This window comes from Chelonia mydas, chromosome 1 (assembly GCF_015237465.2).
Source record: "Chelonia mydas isolate rCheMyd1 chromosome 1, rCheMyd1.pri.v2, whole genome shotgun sequence".
Classification (NCBI taxonomy): domain Eukaryota; kingdom Metazoa; phylum Chordata; order Testudines; family Cheloniidae; genus Chelonia; species Chelonia mydas.
In genome coordinates this window covers 194282480-194305037 of record NC_057849.1, presented here as the reverse complement: position 1 = coordinate 194305037, position 22558 = coordinate 194282480, and the positions used below count along the sequence as shown (strand labels likewise).

Here is a 22558-nt window from a genome sequence, read left to right as displayed (position 1 = left end):
ATAAACTTGTATAACTATGTCACTTAGGGGTGTGAAAAATACACACCCCTGTGCGATGCATTTATACTGACCTAATTGCTGGCGTAGATAGTACTATGTTGAGGGGAGAGCTTCTTTCCTTGACATAGCTACCGCCTCTTATGGAGGTGGATTAACTACTCTGATGGGAGAAGCCCTCCTGTCAGAGTTGTAGCAGCACCAGGGTACTGCAGTCTGATAGAAGGCAAATATACTGGCCACTGGATGACTAGTTTTCTGTTCCCTGAGTGACCAGAGCAATCAGGAACCTGCTGGAACCAATTAAGAATTTACTAGAATCAGTTATGGCTGGCAGGCTAATCAGGACACCTGGTTTAAAAAGGACCTCATTTCAGTTAGTAGAGGGCATGCTGCTGCTGGAGGAAGATCCTGCAGCGAGGAGGCCATGGGGAAGTAGCCCAGGGAGATGTAGCTGTCACGCAGCTGATACAGGAGACAGCCGTTATCCACAGGGCCCTGGGCTGGAACCTGGTGTAGAGGGCGGGCCTGGGTTCCCCCCATCTCCCTCAACTCCTGATCGGACACAGGAGGAACGGAACTGACCTGGTCTGTGTGCAACACCAGAAGGGACGGTCTAATTTGGAAAGGGATCTGGCCTGTCCCCAAGGTGGGACAACAGAAATTGTTCTTCGTTTTCCCCATGCTGGCCAGTGATGAGGGCAGCTGTGAACCTCTGAGGCGAGCAAATCCGCCAGAAAGCACAGGACCCATCTTGTTACAATAGGCAAACTGAAAAAACAAATTCCATCTTGTGGAATCATATTAACCCCTACCTCCACAGCACAGACCTCTGCTAAACAGAGTGGCTGTTAACAGTATAAGGTTCCCTCCTCTTTGTGGACCAGCCCTAGAGGAGAACGAGTGAGGTGGGTTTCGTAGATATTTGGGAATCCTGGGTTTAATTCCAGGTTCTGTAGTGTGCTCTAGTGGGCACAGACCCTTGTTCCCATCTTAAACAGTTTTCACTGAAACTCAGATCTGCTGGGCAGACAGCCAGCATGGTAAATTTTCAGCCCAAGCAATTGAAGTGTCTGTCAAGCTTAACTATAGGTATTGACTCAGACTATAATAATGGTCTACTGCTGGGTTTCTTGCACCTTCCTCTGAAATATTTGGCACTGGCAGAGAAAAGATACTGGACTAATGGACCATTGGCTTGATGCTGTGTGGTAATTCCAGTGTCCCTAATGAGGGCTTTTCTTTTTAACACAATGCCACCATATTAGAGTAAAAAAAATTTTCCCATCTGTAAAATTTTCTTTTTTGGGACATTGCACAGAGTATGCTCAACCGCTGGTAGGGGGAATCGTTGGCACACTTCATCAGAGATCAACCTTTAAACCAGAAGAAGGAAAAGAAGCAAGCTATGCTGATGTGGATCCTTACAACTCACCTGTACAAGAAGTTTATCATGCTTACGCTGAACCATTACCTGTTACTGGACCAGAATATGCAACCCCAATAATCATGGACATGTCAGGTCATCCCACCGCACCTCTTGGTGTCTCTTCTATTTCTACTTTCAAGGCTACAGGGAACCAAGCCCCTCCCACAGTGGGAACTTGCAATAAACTCTTAGCTAGGACAGATAGCTCATCATCTGCACGTGCACTGTATGATACACCAAAGGGGATGCCTGAACTGGTGTATCAGGTACCACAGAGCATGCCACATTTCACAGGAAGTTGAAAACTGAGGTAAGTCATGAATGAGCTAGGGGGTAGCAAATGTGAGTTCTTAAAACAAAATTATTTGAAGGTGACTATATTAAAATGTCCGTTTTGAATCCCATTGAATTTTTTTTGTATTGTAAGTTGTTGTAACATGGAGTTGCACAAAAATGTGATAGCGGAGGTCCAGGAAACTAACAATCCTGCCATTTCTTTGAGGGTATATACATATGATTTACTTGCTGTTCAGAAATCATGGACACCCAGTTTACTATTGTACATCAGATAGAGGAGCTCCCTAAGATGAACTTCAGTGATTGATTGAAAAGATTGTCATGGTGCATGGAGAAGAATGATACAGTTCTATAGCCTGAGAGCCAATAATTTAGACCTTGCTGAAGGTACTGTTCCTGAAATTCAAGCCCTCAGTTGCACCCAACATCTAGCTTTCCCCAAAGAGAACTTCAAAAACTCTTAATGTTTCTGGGACTGCTGTAACTGAACTCTAGGACAAAACTCCCAGTGACTTAATTGGAAGCAAGATCAGCAATCCAGAGTTAATTTTTCTACTGTTTTTAGCTTCCTTTAAAAAACCCCACCATCTCATGGACTTTAAGGTCAGAAGGGACCATCAAGATCACCTAATCTAGGGATAATTTCCTCTGTACAGTCAGACTCTTAACAATAGTTACGTGGGAGTTTATCCCTTGTAAGTGAGACTACTGAATAATCCTCTGAGGTTCCCAGTGTGGCTGGCAACTTGGTCATTCTTTGAGGAAATTAGAAGAGTGACTTTTAAATGAGTAGGCAAGTACTGCTGAGAGCTTTTAAGGGACAGGTTTTTGAGCTTGTGCACAAACACTTCAGGGTACTGTAGGTGCATTTGAAAATTTGGTCCTCTAGACTGACTGTTATTTTCACCCTTCATTCTAGAGATGAACAAAGTGTGCAACCGCTTAGAAGCCACTATATAACCCATTGGATTCATCATATACTTGATTGTTTCAACTTTCCCTGCAGTATTTTTATTTTAGAATTAAAGCTGTGCTGAATTTCATATTAGTCTAGCCTTGTTTGTTTAAAAAAAACACTACCAAAGCACAGCTTGTTTTGACTAAACAAATAGGGAAAGTGAAATTTGAGAGGATTTATAAATGTGATATCCTTGCATGCCCAGTTTTATGGACTTTTCTATTGACACATGATTCAAATGAGCCTTGTTGTTTGTCCAAGGCCTGTATAACAGCTAAATATGACGACTGTGCCAATCCCATTCTTGCTGCAAATTTAGTCTGCCTTGATATTTAGTTTTTACAACAATGTGATACATAACTTATTTTTCTCCTGGTACTAAGGACGAATTACGTACACTGTGTTTTAAGGCCTGATCCTGCAAACTCTTACTCATGCAACTAGAGTTTTGTAGGATTGGTCTCTAAATGTGAATATTTTAAGTCTCAGCCTTCTGATAAAAGTTTCACTTACTAGGCTGTTTAATGGAAGGATTCCATCTGTGGTATTTTCCTAAATGTATTTATTTGGAGACTCTGGATCTGACAAACTTACTCTTCTGGATAAAAAAAAAATTGTTGTGCTACCTAAGGGCAATGTATGCACATCCATGCTTTGAAATAAATTGTCACTGTTTTTTTAAAGTAACCAGCTGCAGTATGAAAGCAGGGTCTCTCTGTACCCCAGCCATAGCACATAAATGAGTGGCTTTGAATTAATTCACTTGTTTTTAAGGCAGATCAGAATTTCAGTAGAAAAACACCAAAATATAATTTTCTTTCCAGGTTTACCAAAGCTTAGTTTATACTCTATGCATCTTACAAGATAAAAATGTTTATTTTAGCCAAACTTGAGCTAATGGCCTGTACTGTAAGATGCATAACTACATGTGGCATTGTCTCATGTACAGTAAAACCAGAGGTACACTATAATGGATACAAAAATCATTGTAGTATTTTGTTTGGTATGAAACTGGCTATTCTCCCAGAATGTACTGTCTTACCTCAGCCTGTACTGTAGTTACTCTGTATTTGTATATATTGCTAGACTTTAGATTGTATAAATAGTGAGATTTTTATGTATTTTGAATAAATTGTACATATGTATCATGTTCAGGAATGACTGTGTAGAACTCTTAAGGATACACATCCTATAGCAGTCTAAAACTAGAATGTCTTGCATACTGATGGTGGAGTCATTACACTATTTCTGGCCTACAGCTCCTCTTTCCTCCATTCTTTGTAGGAGTCAAGGATGCTATTGGGACATGTATTAACTTTTTGGTGAATCTAGTTCTTTCATGATACATTTAACAAGAGAGGGCTGGTACCAGGGGACATGAAGACAAACTCACTTTTCTCTAATAGAAATTGTGTTTCCACTAACTTCATTTATCCTGCTTTAAAACAATTTAGGGGAAAGGCTTGTGACACCCAGGATTATTATAGTTGCCATCTAAAATTAATTCCTAGCCTAAGAAAGCGCTAATAAATAACTTTAATTTATTCTTTTAAACACTGACCTTAAGCGATTCCTTCCAGGGTGCAAAATTCCTGATGACTCCTCCTAGATCACTATGATTGGTTTGAGTAGCTTAGAGTTTCCTTACTTGAAAAGAACAAACCTGTATTTACATTGTGATTGAAAAATCAACTTTCACATACACAGCCATTAACCACAAATTTTAGCCTCATGATTCTGGCTGCATCTTAAGCATTTGTTGGGCATACTCATTGTGAAAGATTAAGTCTTTCAATTATTTTTTCCCTTTCTAAAAAGATATCTGTTCTTCGCAAGATTCTGTTAAGTCTTCTCTTAAGATAATCATTGTCAGAATCTTGGGCATTCTCCAGTGGCTGAGAAACAGGTGTCTTCTCTTTCAACAAGTGCCACTTCTCTATTTCAACTCTTGTATTACACAGGTGTTCCTAAAAGGAGAATACATATTAGATGCGCAGAGTCTATATTGTTCATATTTGGTATTTCAGAGCCTTCTCTCAGGGAGCAGACATGACTCATACTTTACTTAACCAAGGTAATCTGACAGTTAATCAGAGGATTTCCTTTGTGAAGTGAGACAACTGGTCCAGGATGCTAATGTTAGTAATCCTACAACCTAGCCTCAATCCTTTACTTGATGAGCCAGAGCCTTCTGCCACACCAAAGCAATCATCCTCGCAGTTAACAATGACTTTGCATCACTATTCTCTTATAGTGGGGATATTAGCTAGTACTGCCACTGCTAATCTTATCTCAAGCAAAGGTTGATCAATATACATCTGGTCTAGGATCACTGAAAAAGTCCCAAGGGAATAGCCTGCCAGGTGACATGCACAGCAAAATAATAGAAAAGCTCAGACTATTACTGCATCCACCACACTGGTATCTGAGCACATGGAGTTCACCCTAAAAAATGTATTTGCATAGCATTCACCTTGCAGTGTAGGCCACTGACCCATGAGAACAGACTTTGATTTCCAGTGGTTGTGGGATGCTATGCGCGTTCTTTACTACTCCGCCTTCACCAAAACATTGCACCCTTATGCCTGTGACTGACCTGAACTTCTGCTAGTTTTGACTGTGCTGCTTCAACTTTGCATTTCAGATTCTCCACATCTTCCTGGTAGAAAATAAAAATAACAGTTCTCAAGTACACTGTAGGTGGATAATCCCATTGACAGTGTGGGGCAGAAACATACCAGCATTTCTACAGATTAAATACCAAAAGGAGTTTTGAAAGGAAGCATCCAGCTGTTATTGGAATTTCAAATATCCACACCCCACTGCCTGTAGAGGGATGGAAAAGCCATGCTGTACACACAGTTTTCTTGGTACCTTCTGCAGTCACTGAAAAGCAAATAGTAGTGCTTACAGTGTAGTCCCAGGCCACAAATGATCTGCACCACTATATTACTCCTCTCTAGAGATGAGTGAAAAGGTTTTTCATGCAGAAGAAAAAATGCTACCAATCCATAACTTTGTCAGCCTCAAAGTTCTCGGCTGCAGCTTCATCTGAGCTACCCAAATAGGATCAGATTTATTTTTAAACTAGAAAATTCTTGAAAGCTGTGTAAAGGACTTGCACAGCCTCTACCAAGCAGTTTTACCATCATCCCTTACAAAGGGCAGTAGTCTTAACATGCAAGCTTTGGAATAGTGAGTGGAGAAACAGGTCTTCAATCCTTGCACCTTCTATCATGCCACCGCTAAGTACAGTAACCCACTTGTTTCTGCACTCCCACTGCCCCCTCATCATCGAACACCCAAAACCGTTCCATACACTGGACTTGAGGAGTGGTTGTCCAAGATGGCTTATAGGCAGTAAGATAACAGAACTTACTTGTGCTTGCTGTACTCTACGTTCCATTTCCTGTATCCGTTGTTTACAAGACTCTCTTTCCAGCCTGGAAGACAAACACATTATGCTCCCGATTTCTGATTATCAGAACCCCTTTATGGAATTACAGCCTTCTAAATAAATTGGTGTTGACAGGCAGGAGGACAAGGGAATGATTTAGTACAATACAAATTCTTAAATGAACATGAGCTTACGCTAAACCCTTTAGAGAAGTGAATTAGTTTTTTTTTGGGTTGATCCAAGAATATCAGTGGTTTTAAGCCACAACGAAATCAATGCATCTTAACCAGCAGCTATAAGAACAGGCAAACTGCTTCTTAGATAAGGTTCAAAGGCCATTTAGTACAGTCAGTATGCTCAACCAGACCCTGCATGCTTGCCACCACTGTCAACGGGAGTTATGCATAAGGATCATGTTCACTTTTAAATAGCAGGTGTAATTCCAATTAGCACTGGACATGGAACTCTGAGTTACTGACAAAAGTCTAAGTAAATGCAATGCCATTCAACTCTGTGCTGAGCCTTGGGAGCACTGCTTGAATATGCACATTAACTGAGCATACAGTTATTCGGCATTCCAAGAGCTCAACAACTGGGCAACCTCTTCTGAGACAGGCACAGTGAAATCAATGGGAGTTGTATGCAGCAACTTGCTTGCATCTACAATTTGGCCCCTAACGTTTTGTATCTGTGACAAAAAAGAAACACCGTTTTAAAAAAACCAAACAAATACAGCCTTGTGACATTTCCTATCTTCCAGTATAAAGCATACACTAATAGCTGTTAAACTCCTCCCCCCTGCTGAATGGACAAGATGTTAGGACTGTTAACTGGAATCCAGCATTCAGACATCAATTCAATATGGAGATTATGCAAAAGGAACTATTTCTTCACACAGTGCAGTCAGTCAGTCTGTGGAACTCCCTGACAGAGGATTTTGTGAAGGCCACGACTATAACAGGGTTCAAAAAAGAACTAGATATATTCATGGAGGAGAAGTCCATCAATGGCTATTAGCCAGGATGGTGTCCCTAGCCTCTGTTTGCCAGAAGCTGGGAACAGATCACTTGAGGATTACCTGTTCTGCTCATTCCCTCTGGGGCACCTGGCATTGGCCACTGTCGGAAGACAGAGTACTGGGCTAGATGGACCTTTGGTCTGACCTACTCTGGCTGTTCTTATGTTAAGCTTCCCAGTCCTCAAATGCGGGGCGGGGGGGAGCTGTAGCTTAAGTTTCAGCCTACCATTATGCCACAGTCCTACTCTAGTCATGTTGTGTTTATACAGCACAAAGTTGCAGTTAAAAAGATTCCACCCCCCTCAGAGGAAACCAACAGGTTTAGAGAATTACCTTATTCCCTGTTTCTGAGGCGGTTGGGCAATGGAATGTTTTAACCTCTTTAGCTCTTTTGTAAGTGCCTGAAGTTCAGCCTTCTCTTGCTGCTGGACATGCTGCAGTTTCACAGGGTTCAGCTGCCCAAGCACAGCTTTTGACGGTAACGCTTCGACAGCGGCAGGATCCATTTCCTTTCCCAGGACGGCTCTTGCAAGTTGGACTGTTCTATCATAAGACGTTTTCTGAAGTGAAGGCAGAAAGTCAGTGTTTCATTAACAGCAAAAAAAATCAGATGGAAAGTTATTGCACAAGTCAACAGGTTTCATGTTAGAATACAGATATACATTCTTGGTTAAAAAATACTAGTAGAGTAAAACACTCCAGGAAAACTGGTACTAATAGGTCTAATCCAAGCCATTATGTAGGCTTGTTTCATAACCGCGTAGGTAAACTCAAACAGATGTTTTGTGTTACTGTACACAATCTTACCTGATTTACCAAGATACATTAAGAACAAATAATTAGCAGGATTTTTTTACACAAAATGCTTTATAGATGTTAATTAGCTAAAGCCTCATGCCACTTTTGTGAAGTAGGCGAAGGCTGTATAGCTCCTCGCCCACCTCTGGAGTGGAACATTGCACCAGTTTAACAGCAGCACTTCTTAACTGTTTAGGGAAAGTTACTAAAATTAGAACTTGCTCAGGACACGAAGCTAAGACTCCTACTGGTGTAAAGAGAGTCTGAAGATTTAATGACCACAAACGGTCAGGTCTTTGTTATAATGTCTCATCTGAAAAGCAGCATCTCCAGCAGCATAAAGGTCTCTAGTACCATGCTTTGTCATTGGTTCAATAGCAACCAATTCAGAAGAAGACTGCCACTTCTGAATCAGTAACATTACTTCCTGCATCATCTGGGTATTTCTAGAAGACTTCCCATATCTAAGTTCTGATCCAACATGATGCTGTATAACTTATGAAATACAAAGATCACAGCACACCCACACAAGAATTCTTCGTATCCTTTAAGCCACCCGCACTCGCAGCCACAACTACTTCTAGGGTCCCTGAATCATAACGCTCTCCAGAGAACTGTCAGTGCTGTTGGTCATTTTCTATAGGTTGCTGTTTAGTACCACAAGAAACTCCCACCCCCTGCACACACAGCAAGATATTCTGGGAATACAGAACATTAAACCACAAGGCCTATCTAGTCAATATAAAAACTATTACTTGAAGTGAAGAAAAGAAACAAAAAAATTGGCAGCATTAATCTTGCATTGTAGTTTATACGTTGTGAGCCAATTACCATTTGTACAATCTCTTTTTGCACTTTCTCTCGCTGTGCTAGCAGCAGCTCCTTTGTCTGAATCATGCTGGTTAGTTCCTTTTGTAGATGTAAATATTTTGCCTGTAAAAGAAGTTTTCATCTTAGTATCTCACGCACAGGTTCTTTAAGTACTATATAAAAATACGAAGCATTTCCAGCTCATGAAAAATTATTTTTTAAAAACGCGGACCATGCAAAAATAGAGCAACTATTGGAGCTGGTTCCTCACCAGTCAGTATTGCACATGACTTTGCTTATATTGTTATACACATTTATAGAGCTATTCTTCATCATCAACATATCTCACCCTAGGATGGCCAATATCTGTTTTTATTAAGATATGTAAATTATAAGCTTTATTTTTGTGTTACTGTACAAACACTATAGGACCCTTCCAAATCTATTCCAGCCTTGCAGCTTTTCAGGCCATTAGGTTCCCAAGTGATTTCAATAGGAAATTAGTTGGCAAGGTACTCCAAATTATTTAAACCAAAATGTTACAGGGACTAGTCTGTGTGATTGTGGGTAATATGCTAACTGTTAGCAGAGTTATGACCAGGGCCAGGGTTCTCCAGCAATCAAAACAAGTAATTTCAGATTTTCAAAGCCGTATATTTTGGAAATTTTTGATATGCATTATATTCATACAAAAAAGAGTGTTTTATATTGTAATACTGAGGGCTACAGCCAGCTGTGCAGGGGAAGTGGGGGACAGATACTGAGCGCTAGAGCCAGGCCAGCTGTATGCAGAGGAGGTGGGAGACAGACACTGGGTACTGAGGGCTGGAGCCAGGCCAGCTGTGTGCTGGGGGAAGGGAGCAGGAGTCAGCTGTGCAGGAGAGGTGGACAACAGATGCTGGGCACTGAAAACCTAGAGCCAGCTGTGTGCTGGGAAGAGGGGTAGGAGCCAGCTACGTGCCAGGGGAGAGGTGCTGTGGATGCTCCCAAGAGCAGGCGTGAGCACCGTCTGCTCTGCAGCGTGGCGAGGGAGCCAGGTGCCCCGCTGTCAAGAAGCTCTGCAGCGGTTTTGCCAAGCCCAGGACTGTGTGAGGAGGGAGAAGTTGAAAGCAAGGCTCAACAGCAGCCAGCAGCCAGCCCCCAGCCTCTGCCCTGGGGATGAGTTAAGTGTCTCTAGGCAGAAATTGGGGGGGTAGGCACATAACCATGCATGCCCCACCCATGTGTCAGAACTATCCCAGGCTCTTCCCTATGCCTTGTGGATGAGCCAGGTGTCTCCAGGCAGAAATCTGGAAGGGGGTGGAGCGGTGACCCTGCGTGCCCTAGCACCCTCTGATCAGCGATTCTAGAAATGAAGAGTCATTTCGGAAAAAACGCAGGAACAGCAGCAATTTCCAGAAAACACTGTCCCTAGTTATGACCATACTAAGCCAGTAGGTTCATACTCTTACCATAACCTCAACCCTGCAGACATTGATCAAGCAGTTTAGAACCAGTTAGTTGCTTTCGCTCTTTCCCAAACTTATTCTCTCACCAGACTGACTGCCCTGGAGACCTCCATTACAGATGGAGCACCAGCAGTACAAGCTTCCCCAATTGCCCTGCTAATTTGCTTCAGTTCTGACACATGGATCAGCATGGGGTATAAAAGGGTGCCCATTTAATCTCTGGCCTCTTTTTTGAGACTACTAAAAAGGGGGCAAATCATACTCCTAAGGGAATTATGTGCCAAAACTTCAAAAATTCTGTGCACAGAATTTTATTTGTCAAAGTAACATAATATAATCACACCAGTTTCAATTATTTCGGTAATTTGTTTCAAATGCCTGTCAGCAAGTATGTCAACAGTGCAGACAACAAAAATGATTCCCCCCAGGAGTAGAGACTTAATGAAATCCCTTCAACAACCCAATTCCAGTTGGGGGGTGCTGGAGAGGGCTGTGTGGGGCCCCCAGCTCAGAGACATACCCCCCCTCCCAGGGCCCAGGCCCAGGCTCTGGTCTGTGCACTCTGTCCCATGGGGGACAGGGTGCAGCCCTGGCCTTCCTCACTCTTTGCCAGAGCCAGGTCTCCCAGGCCCACAAGGATCAAGCCGGTCAGCCAGAGCACGCAGAGGATCCATCCTCGCCAGGCCGGCCAGCAGCCCCAATTCTACGGGGAAAACATGAAATTTTGCACAAATTCTACATTGCACAGTGGTGCGGAATTCCCCCAGGAGTAAAATTAGTACCAGGACACATGGTCTTGTGAGCTACCTGTCCACTGGCTACTGGATAGAGACAAAACAAACACTACAGAGGCAGCAGAGGGCACTTGAGCTACCCTAAGGGAAAAATTCCCAGTGACTGTGCAGGGGAACACACCAAGAGCAGAATGCATATGTGCAATCACTCAGAGAAGAACACAACTTTGTGGCAACAAAGTGATACCAGAGGTTTAGAATATGGTTTCTGATTAAAAAATGTGCACTATTACAGTGAGACCAATAGTTCCATGTGCCCTCTACCTGGTTTATTTAGAAAAAAAAAAAATGACAACTAAACAGATCCTTGTGATCCTTACATTTTAAGATGGAGGCTAAAATACAGACCATCTTACCTTCAACTTCTGTGCTTGTTCTTGGTTTTTCATGTGTCGAAGAAATTCCATATCTTCTTTAGTGCATTGGTAGCCTTTTATTCTGTTAATCATCATGGATATATTCATCTCACTCAACCCTAGTCACGTACAGAAAAACAGTTCTCAAGGAACCAGAAGCTGACATCGAGGCTCACTACTGCCAAGTATCTGCATATGCCCCAAATCTTAGGTCACATCCGGTGCCACTGTCTTGAATGGGAGTTAGTAGCATCAACTTCAATAGGTATAAGGTTTAGCTCTTAAAGTGCTCTGACAATTATTAGGTGAGCAAAAAGTCACTTATTAGCATGGTAAAAACAGGAAGGGAGCTGTCTGCTTTGTAGTCCATAATACAATATTTCAAAGCAAAGACTTCCTTCCCAATCACTTATCAGGTGCAATAGAGGATGGCACTCGGAAAAACAGAGCAAAGGGAATTTTAAATGAAGATATCCCACTAATCTATCTTTAAAATCACAATAAAAAGTATGTTGCCTGTCTCAGACACCTCTTTTAGAAGCTGCAAAGAACAATCATTAAAGACCTTTAGGCCAATAAGCCACAAGATCAGAAATATTTTCAGTCTGTCATAACTTTTTGAGAGTGAGAGAAAGCAGAACTTCAAGTTTAACAGTTAATGTGCTCTAGCATGATAAATGGAATGAAGGACAGGTAGATAGATTGCAAACAGGAAAATGCTTCTAATAACAAAATCTATTAAAGCTGCAGATTTGTCTCCTTGGGAAGTGTTGGAAGACCTGTAAATCATTTTAAACAAGGCTGGACAGCAAGAGAAATATATTATGAAGAAACTGGCAAGAAGGGGTGAGGAAAGAAGAGAAGATAGAATTCCTGTTATCAATTCTCCAACTTCTATTATACACAGTGTTACAAAGATGTGAAAATACATGGGTTTGCGCATATCCCCATTCGATTTGGTGGGATGCTGCACAGCTGGTGCCTACCATTATTAAAGAAGCACTAGACACAGCTACTATGAAGGAAAGGCATCTCTTCTGTGGAAGCGTGGTCCATTACATAAAAAAAAAAAAAAAAGCTAAAATCAGAAAATGGGGACTTCATGTTAGCACTTTTCCCACAGAGATTCAGATACAAGGCCTCTGAATGGCAAAGGAGAATGAAAGTCATTTACTTAGTCCAGCGCTTGGTCAACTGATTTGATTTAGCTTAGTTTTGTTTTGAGTTTGTTCTAGTTCTTTTGTATTAATATTTGTTCTAACAAGGTATCCTGACAACAGTAACAAGAAAGGCAGATTTAGTGCTCTCATTCACCCAGAGTTGCATATGTAACCTGGGTTTTGAAACAGTCTAAAGTTAGCTTGTAGCTATGAAAATAGGCACTATTAAAAATTAAATGAAAGTTATTGCACTACTGAAGTCTGAGGTCTTCACATCCATCCTAAATTTGCACGAGAATTGTGATACAATTTAGGAACACATGCATTAGCAAACTAATGGACAAGTGTGTCTAAACAGAAATAACTATACATACAATACAACCAGTACTTGCCTTGAACGGGTATCTGACTTAGTCTTCTCCTGTTTGCTGAAGTAGTAGTGAAACACTTTGGTACTGGAGAATCTTCCAGAGCTTCAACTCTTTCTTGTAATTCTTGCTGTAAAGGGCACACCCAGAAATGTTTACTATTAGTAAACCATAAACAAAATATTCATAGAATACATAAAGAATATAAGCTTCTTTGCATGGCTGTTGAACAGATTCATAGAAGTCAGGAGCAGGTTTTATATACAGGGATCCAACATACAGGTGTTTTATCACACTGAGTGCTCCATCCTGTCTAAGGCCTGGTCTATACTAAGAAATTAAGTTGGTATTCCCCTAAGCGATGCAGTTAAACCAACCTTACCCCGGAAGTGACAGCACTAGGTTGATGGGAGAATTTTCCTGTCAACCTAGCTACTGCCTCCTTGGGAGGTGGATTACCTATGCCAATAGGAGAACCCCTCCCACTGACATAGGTATTATCTTCACTGAAGTGCTACAGCAGTGCAGCTGCAGATGTGTAGACAAGCCCTTAGATTAGTCAAAATGGGCTGTGGAAAGCAGATAATGGCTATAAATGCCTTAGTACAGGGGTGGGCATATTTTTGCCCCGAAGCCACATCTGGGAATAGAAATTGTATGGCAGTTCATGAATGCTCAAAAAATTGGGGTTGGGGTAGAGGCTTGCGGTGGGGCCAGTAATGAGTTCAGGGTGCGGGAGGGGACTCCGGCTGGGGGTGCAGACTCTGGGGTGGGGTTTGGGATGGGGATGAGGAGTTTGGCATGTAGGAGGGTGCTCCAGGCTGGGACCGAGAGGTTTGGAGGGAGATCAGGGCTGGGGTAGGGGGAGAGGCTCGGGGTGCAAACTCCAGGCAGCGCTTACCTCAAGTGGCTCCTGGAAGCAGAGGCATATCTCTTCTCCAGCCCCTATGTGGAGGCACAGCCAGGTGGCTCTGCATGTTGCCCCGTCCGCAAGCATTGCCCCTGCAGCTCCCATTGGCTGCGGTCCCCGGCCAAAGGGGGCAGTGCTTGGGGCGGGGGAAGCGAGCAGAGCAGAAGCCCCTGCTTCCGGGAGCCGTGTGGTGCAGCCCCTGACGCTGCTGCCCTTCTGGAGCACCAGAGCAGGACAAGGCCTAGACCCTGCTCCCCAGCGGGAGCTCGAGGACTGAATTAAAATGGCTAGTGGGCCACATGCAGCCCGCGGAATGTAGTTTGCCCACCCCTGCCTTAGTAGTATGTTTATTCCTGGGAAACATCACTTTTTCTTAGTGAATTATTCTTTCTTTAGGAGGTTTACCATTCTTAATTTTTGTTTTTAAAAAAAGACAGAGCTCCTATTTAAAGACAATCTGGGAAGTTACCATGGGCTTTCCGAATAGTTTTAGAGGCATTTATAAAAATAACATATACTTTCTAAACAACTATAGGCCCCAGTCCTGCAACTGGATTCATGAAGGCAGATACTTAAACCCTACTGATTTCAACAGGGCACTGTGCAGATGTAAGGATTTGCCCACAAAAAGCTCTATTTAAGTAATTATACCTCCGCATGGGCACAAAGATCTGCCTGCACAAGCTGAATGCAGGTTGAGAATCTAAACATGCAAACTCCTGAAGAACTGTGGTGTGGACTTCAAACACAATCTAAAGTATTTTATTTAAAAGTCTCTTCTTACTCCTAGCTATAAGTCTAGGAGAGCGAGTGACAAATCCTAGCAGTCACCTTACAGTTAGTAGCCTGTTAAACCGTATAGTTTGTACTAAATGTAAAAGGGTAAATCCTGTAACTTAAAAGTGGAATACTTGGTTACAATAGACTGTGGGATGTTTACAACTCTATTTCAATCCCTACAAACATTCAGGACTTTGAATTCAAATATGCCAGTTGCCTACTGAAACCAACTTGCTTTTGGATTAAAACTTTCTGATAAGCACACTTTAATAGTAGGGAATTGAAAGTTAAACTTGGTCAAGATCCAAGTCTTGCTTTTATAAAAGGAATACTATCAACCTGACTGCTTTCAAAAAGTAACTAATTTAAAAAAAAAAAAAAAAAATCTAGTTCCTAACATAGGATATATGCTGAGATTTTTTTAAAATCATTATTTTGATTTTTACTTTTTAAAAAGGTGTTTTTCTGCTTCCATATTTATGTTTAAGTATATTTTCAATAAGGGATTAAAAATGACTACAAAAGAAAAGTGAAACTATACAACGTGCTGTCAAATGTACAAAACACTGTGCTAATTTTTCATTAATAATAATTTTAAGTGTGTCATTTATTACTCCAGTAGTACAATATTTTTGGACACAGTTTTCAAGTTGCCAATGTCCCTTTAAATTTGTGAGATAGCACAGTATGATTTTAATATTCAAAATACCACTATGCCTTTTCCTCAGCCCCTCTTCAAGTCTGACCTGATTTTAGTGTTCAGAATCTTGAACTTGGTAAACACAATGTATCCCATCTGAGATCATGTAATCCCACCTTTAAAATGGTATACAGCACCAATCATTTAGTCTAGGAGTTTGAGAGAATATAAACTGCTCTAGAAAATACTGGATGTTAGAGCTGGGGTAAGAAAGGGGGAATAACAATCAGAATAACCTTATTTTCAAGTATGGGTGCTACAGATTTTAGTGATATTCAACAATGCTGAGTATTAATAGGAAAACTTCTCAACCATCTCACAAATCCCGAAGCTGTGTACTGCATAGTGGTTCCACCTCTCAGCAGAGAAGCACTTCCACCAGGGATTGGATGGTACAAGTACTAAAACAAAACAGCCACCACTACCAAGAGAATGAAATCATCAGACTCAGTCTTTCAAGATCTTGATAACCAGGCTGGATCGATTTAAATCACAGTGGTTCAAATAACCAAATGTTAATTTAGTTGTGCATTTGTACTTTTTGGTCATTTTCTTGAAGAAAAAGTTAATTCTCATTGTATGGTAACCATTAAAAGATATTGATTTGCAACTAAATATAGCTCACTTTCTAAATTTGGCACTTCTTGCTAACCAGGAAGATACTCTATATCTATACACATTTTATTTAAGCCATTATATAGCACAGCATTCATTTATTCAGATTAATTTACAATTTTTAACATTAAAAATGGTGAATAATGCGTTTCTTTTGTAGCATTTTTTTTTACTAGTGGTTTCTGTCAAGCTGCTTGTGGACTAGAAATTGGAACTCAATTAAAATTCAGTTAAATTCAAGTAAACAGCATTTTTAAATTGTTTTATTAAATAAAACTACCTTATATGTGTTAAGCTTACTTGCTTACACATTTGCATTTAAAACCGATTTACTAAACAAAGTTAATCAATTAATAGATTGTTTCTAGTCACTATGGACCAGATTCTCAAAGGTATTTTATGTGGGATTTTCAAAAGTTCTTAAGCAGGTTAAGGTGCTTAACAAAGTAGTGGGAGTTAGACAACTAATGCTTTTAGAAGGTTCTGAAAATCCCACTAGGTGCCTATCTGCATCTTTAGATAATCTGGCCCCATGTGCTTCTACTAATTCTAAAATCTTGATCTGACCTTCTCCCACCAGGTTTTTATTTATAGACAAAGGAAAACAACTAACCTCTGGCACTGATAGAGTTGATTTGCAAAGACTAAGATTACTGGTAGGGTTTCAGTGTTACATAGTCAAACTTCATAGATCACCGGAAAGGGAACTGTTTCTGCAGACATTTGGGCACGTCTGTTGAAAACACTGTGAACTACTGGATTCCCATTCACCCTCCACCCCCCAAAGTTGCATGTTTATGATAGAGTTAAAACTGCAGGTAAATAATTTTATAAGACCATTATTTGCACAAGACACAATAGCAGCTCTAAAGTACCTGAAAGAAGACATCCTACCTCATCCTCAACTAGAGATGGTGCCACCTCCTTGCCATCGGCTGTATTGCCAGAGATGCTGTGGTTGTCGTCAGGCTGCTGTGTACACTGGCAAATGGAATCTTTTTTCCTAGTGTAAACCCATGCATTTGAGGCACGAGTCTTTACAGAAGTCTCCTCCCTCAACAGTTTCTCCAACACATCAGCAATCTGTAACTTAAGTGTATCACATTCTGAATGACTAGGTCCAACTACACCTGTTGAATGTCTCTCATTCAGTACTGTATGGTCCTTTAAAGCTTCTAGTAACAATTTCCCTTGTTGATTTGTGTAGAATGGGGTACGAGGAAGTTGTCTCCCTGTGGGAATAATATTGTCTTTAAAAGTTGTTATACTCCATTCTCCTAATTTGGGAATTTTTTTTGAAGAGGAATATTCTTCTCCCACGAAATCAGATGATTGAGATGGCAATAGTTGTAGGATCCCTGGTGCAGGAGTTCTTGGAGTTTGCAGACCAAGACTCAGAATGTTCTGAGGAGCTGAACAAAGGCTTTCACATTTGACTTCATTTTTTTTATGGTATTTGCCATTCTCTCTCTCAGTCATTTTAAGATTACTAATTTCACTGAGAATATTTTCAACTTCATCTTTATTCAGGGCAGTTTTAAAGAAACTTCCATCTAATTTCCTTGTCTCCATGTCTTCTCCCAGTCGCAAAAAACGTCACATGTAGTCAAAGGAAAATGTGAAGAAAAAAAATTAACTTTCTTTAACCCTCATAACACAAAAGATTAATAACAAAGTACTGAAAAGTCTCCTTTATAATATCCCAAGAAAGAAAAAAGTAAAATTATTTTCATATAATTTGAGACAAAACTCCATCTGAAGTACAGTTCTACTCAGCAAACATACTGTAAAAAGGCCACCTACTTATTCAACGGTTCTGCTCTACTTTTGTATTCAGAATCAAATCTATTTACTTAACTGACTAAAGTGTATAGCGTTGTTAGCCCTGCAAAGCCAGTACAATAGTGGAAAAGCTGGATTGTCTTTGGCTCACTGATCAACAGATTTGTGGCCTTGATGACAGATACTAAATTTAAAATTGCCAATATTCTGATTGAAGAACATTTTGGCTCTGAGGTAATCTGGAAGAACCTGTCTTTGCTTTTAAATCCCCAGTATAAATTTGCAGGACTTGTAGTTAGAAAAATCAACATGTTGCTCATAAAATGAGCATTTTAGCTTGAGTCACTGAGAGTCATTAAACATGGAACCTCATGATGTCATTTTTACAGTCAGTTTTCAAAGTAGAATTGCACTTGGAAGATCCTGAGAAAATCCGAGCTGCAGACTACCTGGATTCTCTGCCAGAGCAAGTAACATTGCAAAGAATTACAACAGGCAACTGCCATGACCAATGCAACATTTTACTCCAGACATGTCAAAGGCTGTAATCACTGAGGACTCTGCAGGACAAGTTTGAATTCTGAGTTCCAGAGTGCATCTTTGAGGGTTAAAATAAAAAAATTTAAACCAAATATTTTGTGTCTGTCCCCCCCTGCCGGTTCTGTAAAATTTCTGCCTCCTCCAAAATGAAAGGGAAGTTTAAAAAAAAAAAAAAAAAAATCAAACTCACATATCTTTGGGCTTAAACTGTGAATGAGAGTTTCAGGCCAAAGGGAAAAGATGCAGAAAGTTGGGAGGCCCAGAAATAGGAGACTACAAGGGATACAGCCTCCAGTGTAAATTGCTTCCAGTGCAGCCATTACCTAAACTAACTAGTGGAGACACCAGAAGTCTGCAGGCTTTGTCTGTTTAGGAATAGCCCTGATGCAGCCATCACTGTAGCTGCTCCAGTACTGATCCTGAAACAATAGACAAGGGCAAGCCAGGGCTTGAACCAGCTGAGTTTGAAATCGGGGTAAATCATATATTAGTTTGGTGCTAACTTCAGCTCATCCTTGGCCTTCTTTATAGGAAAGAAACTGTACTGGTTTAACAAAATTCATTTTAAATCAGTCCTGTTAAACCACTGCAAGCCCCCAACAAAGGTGAACCTCAACCAGTTTAGCACTGGCTTAGAACTAATTTAGTTAAACCTGGGGGGCTTGCCTACACAGAGCTGCATCGATTTAGCTAAAGGTGAGATTAAAGGAGGCAATGCAGCCTGGGGGCTAGAGCACAGGACTGGGCTTCAGGAGACCTGGGGTCTGCTCCTGGCTCTGCGGGGCCCTGTCCCTTCCTCTTCCTAGTTACCTCGACGCTTGCAGTGGTGTGTAGCACACCCCGCGCACCACCAAGCACGGCTGGAAACAGCGGTGTGGACAGCAAGTCCCCTACGGGGCTCGCTACGCACCCCAGCGGCGCCTCCCATCTACTCTGCTGGCTGCAGCAGCGGGGTGTCCCGCCCGGGGCCTGCCCCTGCCGCGCCCGCCCGGGCACCCCCGGCCCCTCGGGCCTCAGGCTCTGGAACCCCGGCGGGCGGGCGGGGTCTGGACCCAACCTCCCGGCAGGGCCGCTGGGGGGCCGCGGTCACTGCCAGGCCCCGAGGTCCCGCCCCGCTGCTGCAGCCCACCCCCGAGCACCCCGTGACCCGACAGAACCAGTTCCACCCCAGCGCGAGTCTACACAGAGGCGCCTAATCCGAATTCAGGGAACTCGGGGGAAACGGCTGCCTCACGAGGCCCGGGCAGCTTCGCCGCGGCCCAGCGCCGGAGCCGCTGCCCGGGTGTCGGGGGGAGCGGGACACCCCCAGCGTTGGCTGGCCACCGCCCCGCACCTTACCCGCTGCGGGCGGCCCGGGCCTTGTAACCGTTCCTGCCGCAGCGCCCGCCGCTCTTCAAACCGCCGCTCCTCGGGTTCTCATTGGGCGGAACGACCAGCGCCAGCCGATTGGCCTGCTGCTCCAGGCCCCTTGACTGGCTACCTCGCCAGCCAATCAGGGGCGAGCAGCCATCCACGCCCACCGGGCGTGCTCGTTTGCGGGCACGCGCGGCGCGTTGCCAACGCCGAGAGCGCTGCTGGCGTCTGACTCAGAAAGGGCAGGGAGGGGAAAGCTACTGCGGCCCTTGTGCCAGCAGGGCTCCTTGTAAACGCCCCCCGGCCCTGGGTCACACAAACCATCTTCTAGGCTGGGTGTGCAGTCCAGGCCCTTGAGGAAGGGGAGCGGAGAATTCTCTGTCCTGTATTTTCAGAGACAGTCACTGTAACTGGAGAATCATGAACACTCACATCCTGATAAACTGTAAGGGATGAAATGGAATCAGTTTGGATCAAATTCACAACAGTGTAAATCTGAAGCAAGTGACCTGAATTACACCAATGTAAATGAGAGCCAAATCAGGCCCAGGTTAATAATCTATAGTGTCAATACAATCTCTTCATTCCAATAAAAGATACACGATGCTAACAAAATGCACAAACTATTTCAATTCCACCTCATACAAGTGCCATACTTTGTCAGCTCTGACGGATCAGTCACGCTCCATTTTCAAATCATAACCTCTGAAAAAACAGTAGTGACACCATTTCTAGCACTGACTGCAAAACATTGAAGCACTAATAAGGGCTAAACAGAGGGCACCTAAGCATATGTCTACCCTGCAATACCCTGCACCTGCATATGTCTACCCTTCATTTTTTGTGTCATGTACTTATCCTTAGGATGAATAAAAAATTAACTGAGTCAAAAAATCACTGCAGGATTTGCTCTGCAGGATCATTAGCAGATTTTTAGAGCTGAAATCTTTCCAAATGCTGGTTAAAGAATTCAGATACTAAAGTGAGTACAATAATATAAATGTCTACATAGACAAGATGACCAAACAAAAAGAAAGGGCACATGACTTTCCTCAAATGTGCAGGAGGATGGCAAAGGATCCGGATGATGGGAAAAATGTAGGAAATACAAATCTAATTTTATTGAGACACCACATGACTAGTACTCAGATTTTCCACTTGTACTTCCCATGAAAGATGGCACCTGCAGAAGCACAGCGTCTCCTAGGGCCAAATTGAGGTATTGTTTCAGTACTGCATTCACCACCTATTTCCTATAAGTCGATACCAGAAGTGAAGACTACAAGTAGGTCTGCCATGATAGTCTTATGTTCCCAGCCTACCCTAGCTAGAACTGCTAGGAGCCAGCCTAATCTGCCACTGAGAGAAGAGGGGAGAAACAGCTCATCTCTCCATGAAATTCCTGCCTCAGGCCCTAAACACTCATGTATGCAGAATGAGCTTCTTCATCAACCACAGATGACTACTTCAAGACCACCTTCTTCCCCTCAGTGACAGCATCCCTTTTCACACAGGAATTCTTAACAGGCAAACCTGGAACAAACTAAGCAAAACTGGGAGTTCCCCGCATAAGCCTCAAAATACCTGTACAGCCAGCTACTCTTCTGAATAGCCCTCCCTATCTACACAAAAAAACAAAAACCATAATTGGGTGAAAATTTGTCGTTTTGTTATACACAGTATTTCAACCATCAAACCTCTGAATAAAAATGTATAACCATCAAGTCTTCAGCATCTGTTAGACTTTTACGGCTTTCAGACTGAAAACAATTAAAAGCTACTGTGAAAAATCAGAGTCTTGTATTGAAACCATCTGTCAAACTGAACTATCCAAAGACACTTGTTCTGTTGATGACTCCTCCATGTAAGAAGAAACTGCTTTGTTAACTCTACTATTCTAATCAGTGCATCAAGTGTTTGGGATTCGGTTAAAAGTTCATGGCAGTTCTCAAGTAACAGCAATGTGAATCCCTGGTACTATCCTCGCGCTAGTGACTGTGTATTGTGAAAGAATCATAGGGAGAATGGCATGTCGACAAGAAACGTAGAGTCAAGAAGGAAAGGAACTATCAATATCTAACATTATAATTACCCAGATTGTTATGATGACTAAAATTTGTCGAATATCTTTCATACCCAACACCCTTTACAGACTGAACCACTTTACCCACCAAAGGCAGCCACCTCTGAGGTAAAATGGGACAGTTCTTTCCCAACACACAGTAACATTACACAACATCTTAGCAAAAACAACAAGGAGTCCGGTGGCACCTTAAAGACTAAAAGATTTATTTGGGCATAAGCTTTTGTGGGTAAGAAACCACTTCTTCAGATGCATGGAGTGAAAATTACAGATGCAGGCATTATATAATGACACATGAAAAGAAGGGAGTTACCTCACAAGTGGAGAACCAGTATTGACAGTGAGTGAGGACAAATACCATATCCAGCTGAAACTGATGGGGGATTTAGGCAGACATAATACAACTATCCAAATTTGAATTTGGCCAGGACACTGCAGTCAGCTAGTCTTCGAAAATGTGCCATGAGATTTTTAATGACTGTGGAGGTCAAGAATTGGTCCCAACAGCACTGTGTCTCTAACACTATGCCAAGGTAGGGATTTAATATTGACTCAAAAGGAAATATACCACTGATGCCCCAATTGCAAGTAATGGAACTTGTCTGAAAATCCTGTTTAAAAACAGAGTGGTTCAAACAGTTCATGCTAGGCTGGCAACACTATGGTTTTACTTTGATTTTTCAGAGGCAAGAAATGTGTTTTACACTGCAATGCATCGTTACAATTTATTGCACTATATGTATTACTAATAATAATCTCCATGCTACAGAGCTACTTGTATAAAATAGCTACAGTGTATAATTATTTCTTTCAGTTACTACAGATCATAGACCTATCACAATCATTCATCCTTCTTTTATTTTTGGCCCAGATGATTTAAGCAAATGTGTGTGTTTGCAACAGAGAAAAACTAACCAAGGCAAACAGATGTTGGACGTATCTGCATTAGTAATGAAACTAAAAAG

At 42.0% G+C, this 22558-nt stretch overlaps 2 protein-coding genes across 9 annotated transcripts in view; one reads left to right on the top strand and one right to left on the bottom strand.

Moving 5' to 3' along the window:
- The window catches only part of DCBLD2 (discoidin, CUB and LCCL domain containing 2), a 73752-nt gene extending 57587 nt beyond the window's left edge, over positions 1–16165 (top strand). For 3 of the 5 annotated variants that reach the window (XM_037908392.2, XM_037908398.2, XM_037908407.2), the window contains exon 15: positions 1319–3831. In XM_037908392.2, coding sequence (XP_037764320.1) covers positions 1319–1728 — 410 coding nt within the window. In that variant the 3' untranslated portion in view covers positions 1729–3831. Of the gene's footprint in view, positions 1–1318; positions 3832–15551 lie in introns of those variants that run through there. The other 2 variants (XM_043538606.1, XM_043538605.1) reach the window with 2 other exon arrangements.
- LOC114019908 lies at positions 3526–19617 on the bottom strand. 4 transcript variants are annotated; one of them, XM_037908429.2, is made up of 9 exons: positions 19496–19617; positions 16730–17409; positions 12855–12960; positions 11303–11421; positions 8726–8827; positions 7430–7656; positions 6061–6124; positions 5278–5340; positions 3526–4648 (listed from the first exon to the last, which is right to left on the bottom strand). In XM_037908429.2, exons 2-9 carry the CDS (start codon positions 17405–17407, stop codon positions 4451–4453), a joined length of 1557 nt encoding a protein of 518 aa, XP_037764357.1. In that variant the 5' UTR covers positions 17408–17409; positions 19496–19617; the 3' UTR covers positions 3526–4450. The 4 variants fall into 4 exon arrangements, with proteins under 4 accessions (XP_037764357.1, XP_037764352.1, XP_027679852.2 ...); XM_037908424.2 differs by lacking the exon at positions 19496–19617 and adding an exon at positions 18968–19124; XM_027824051.3 differs by lacking the exon at positions 19496–19617 and adding an exon at positions 18348–18917.
- Positions 19618–22558: the final 2941 nt, after the last annotated feature.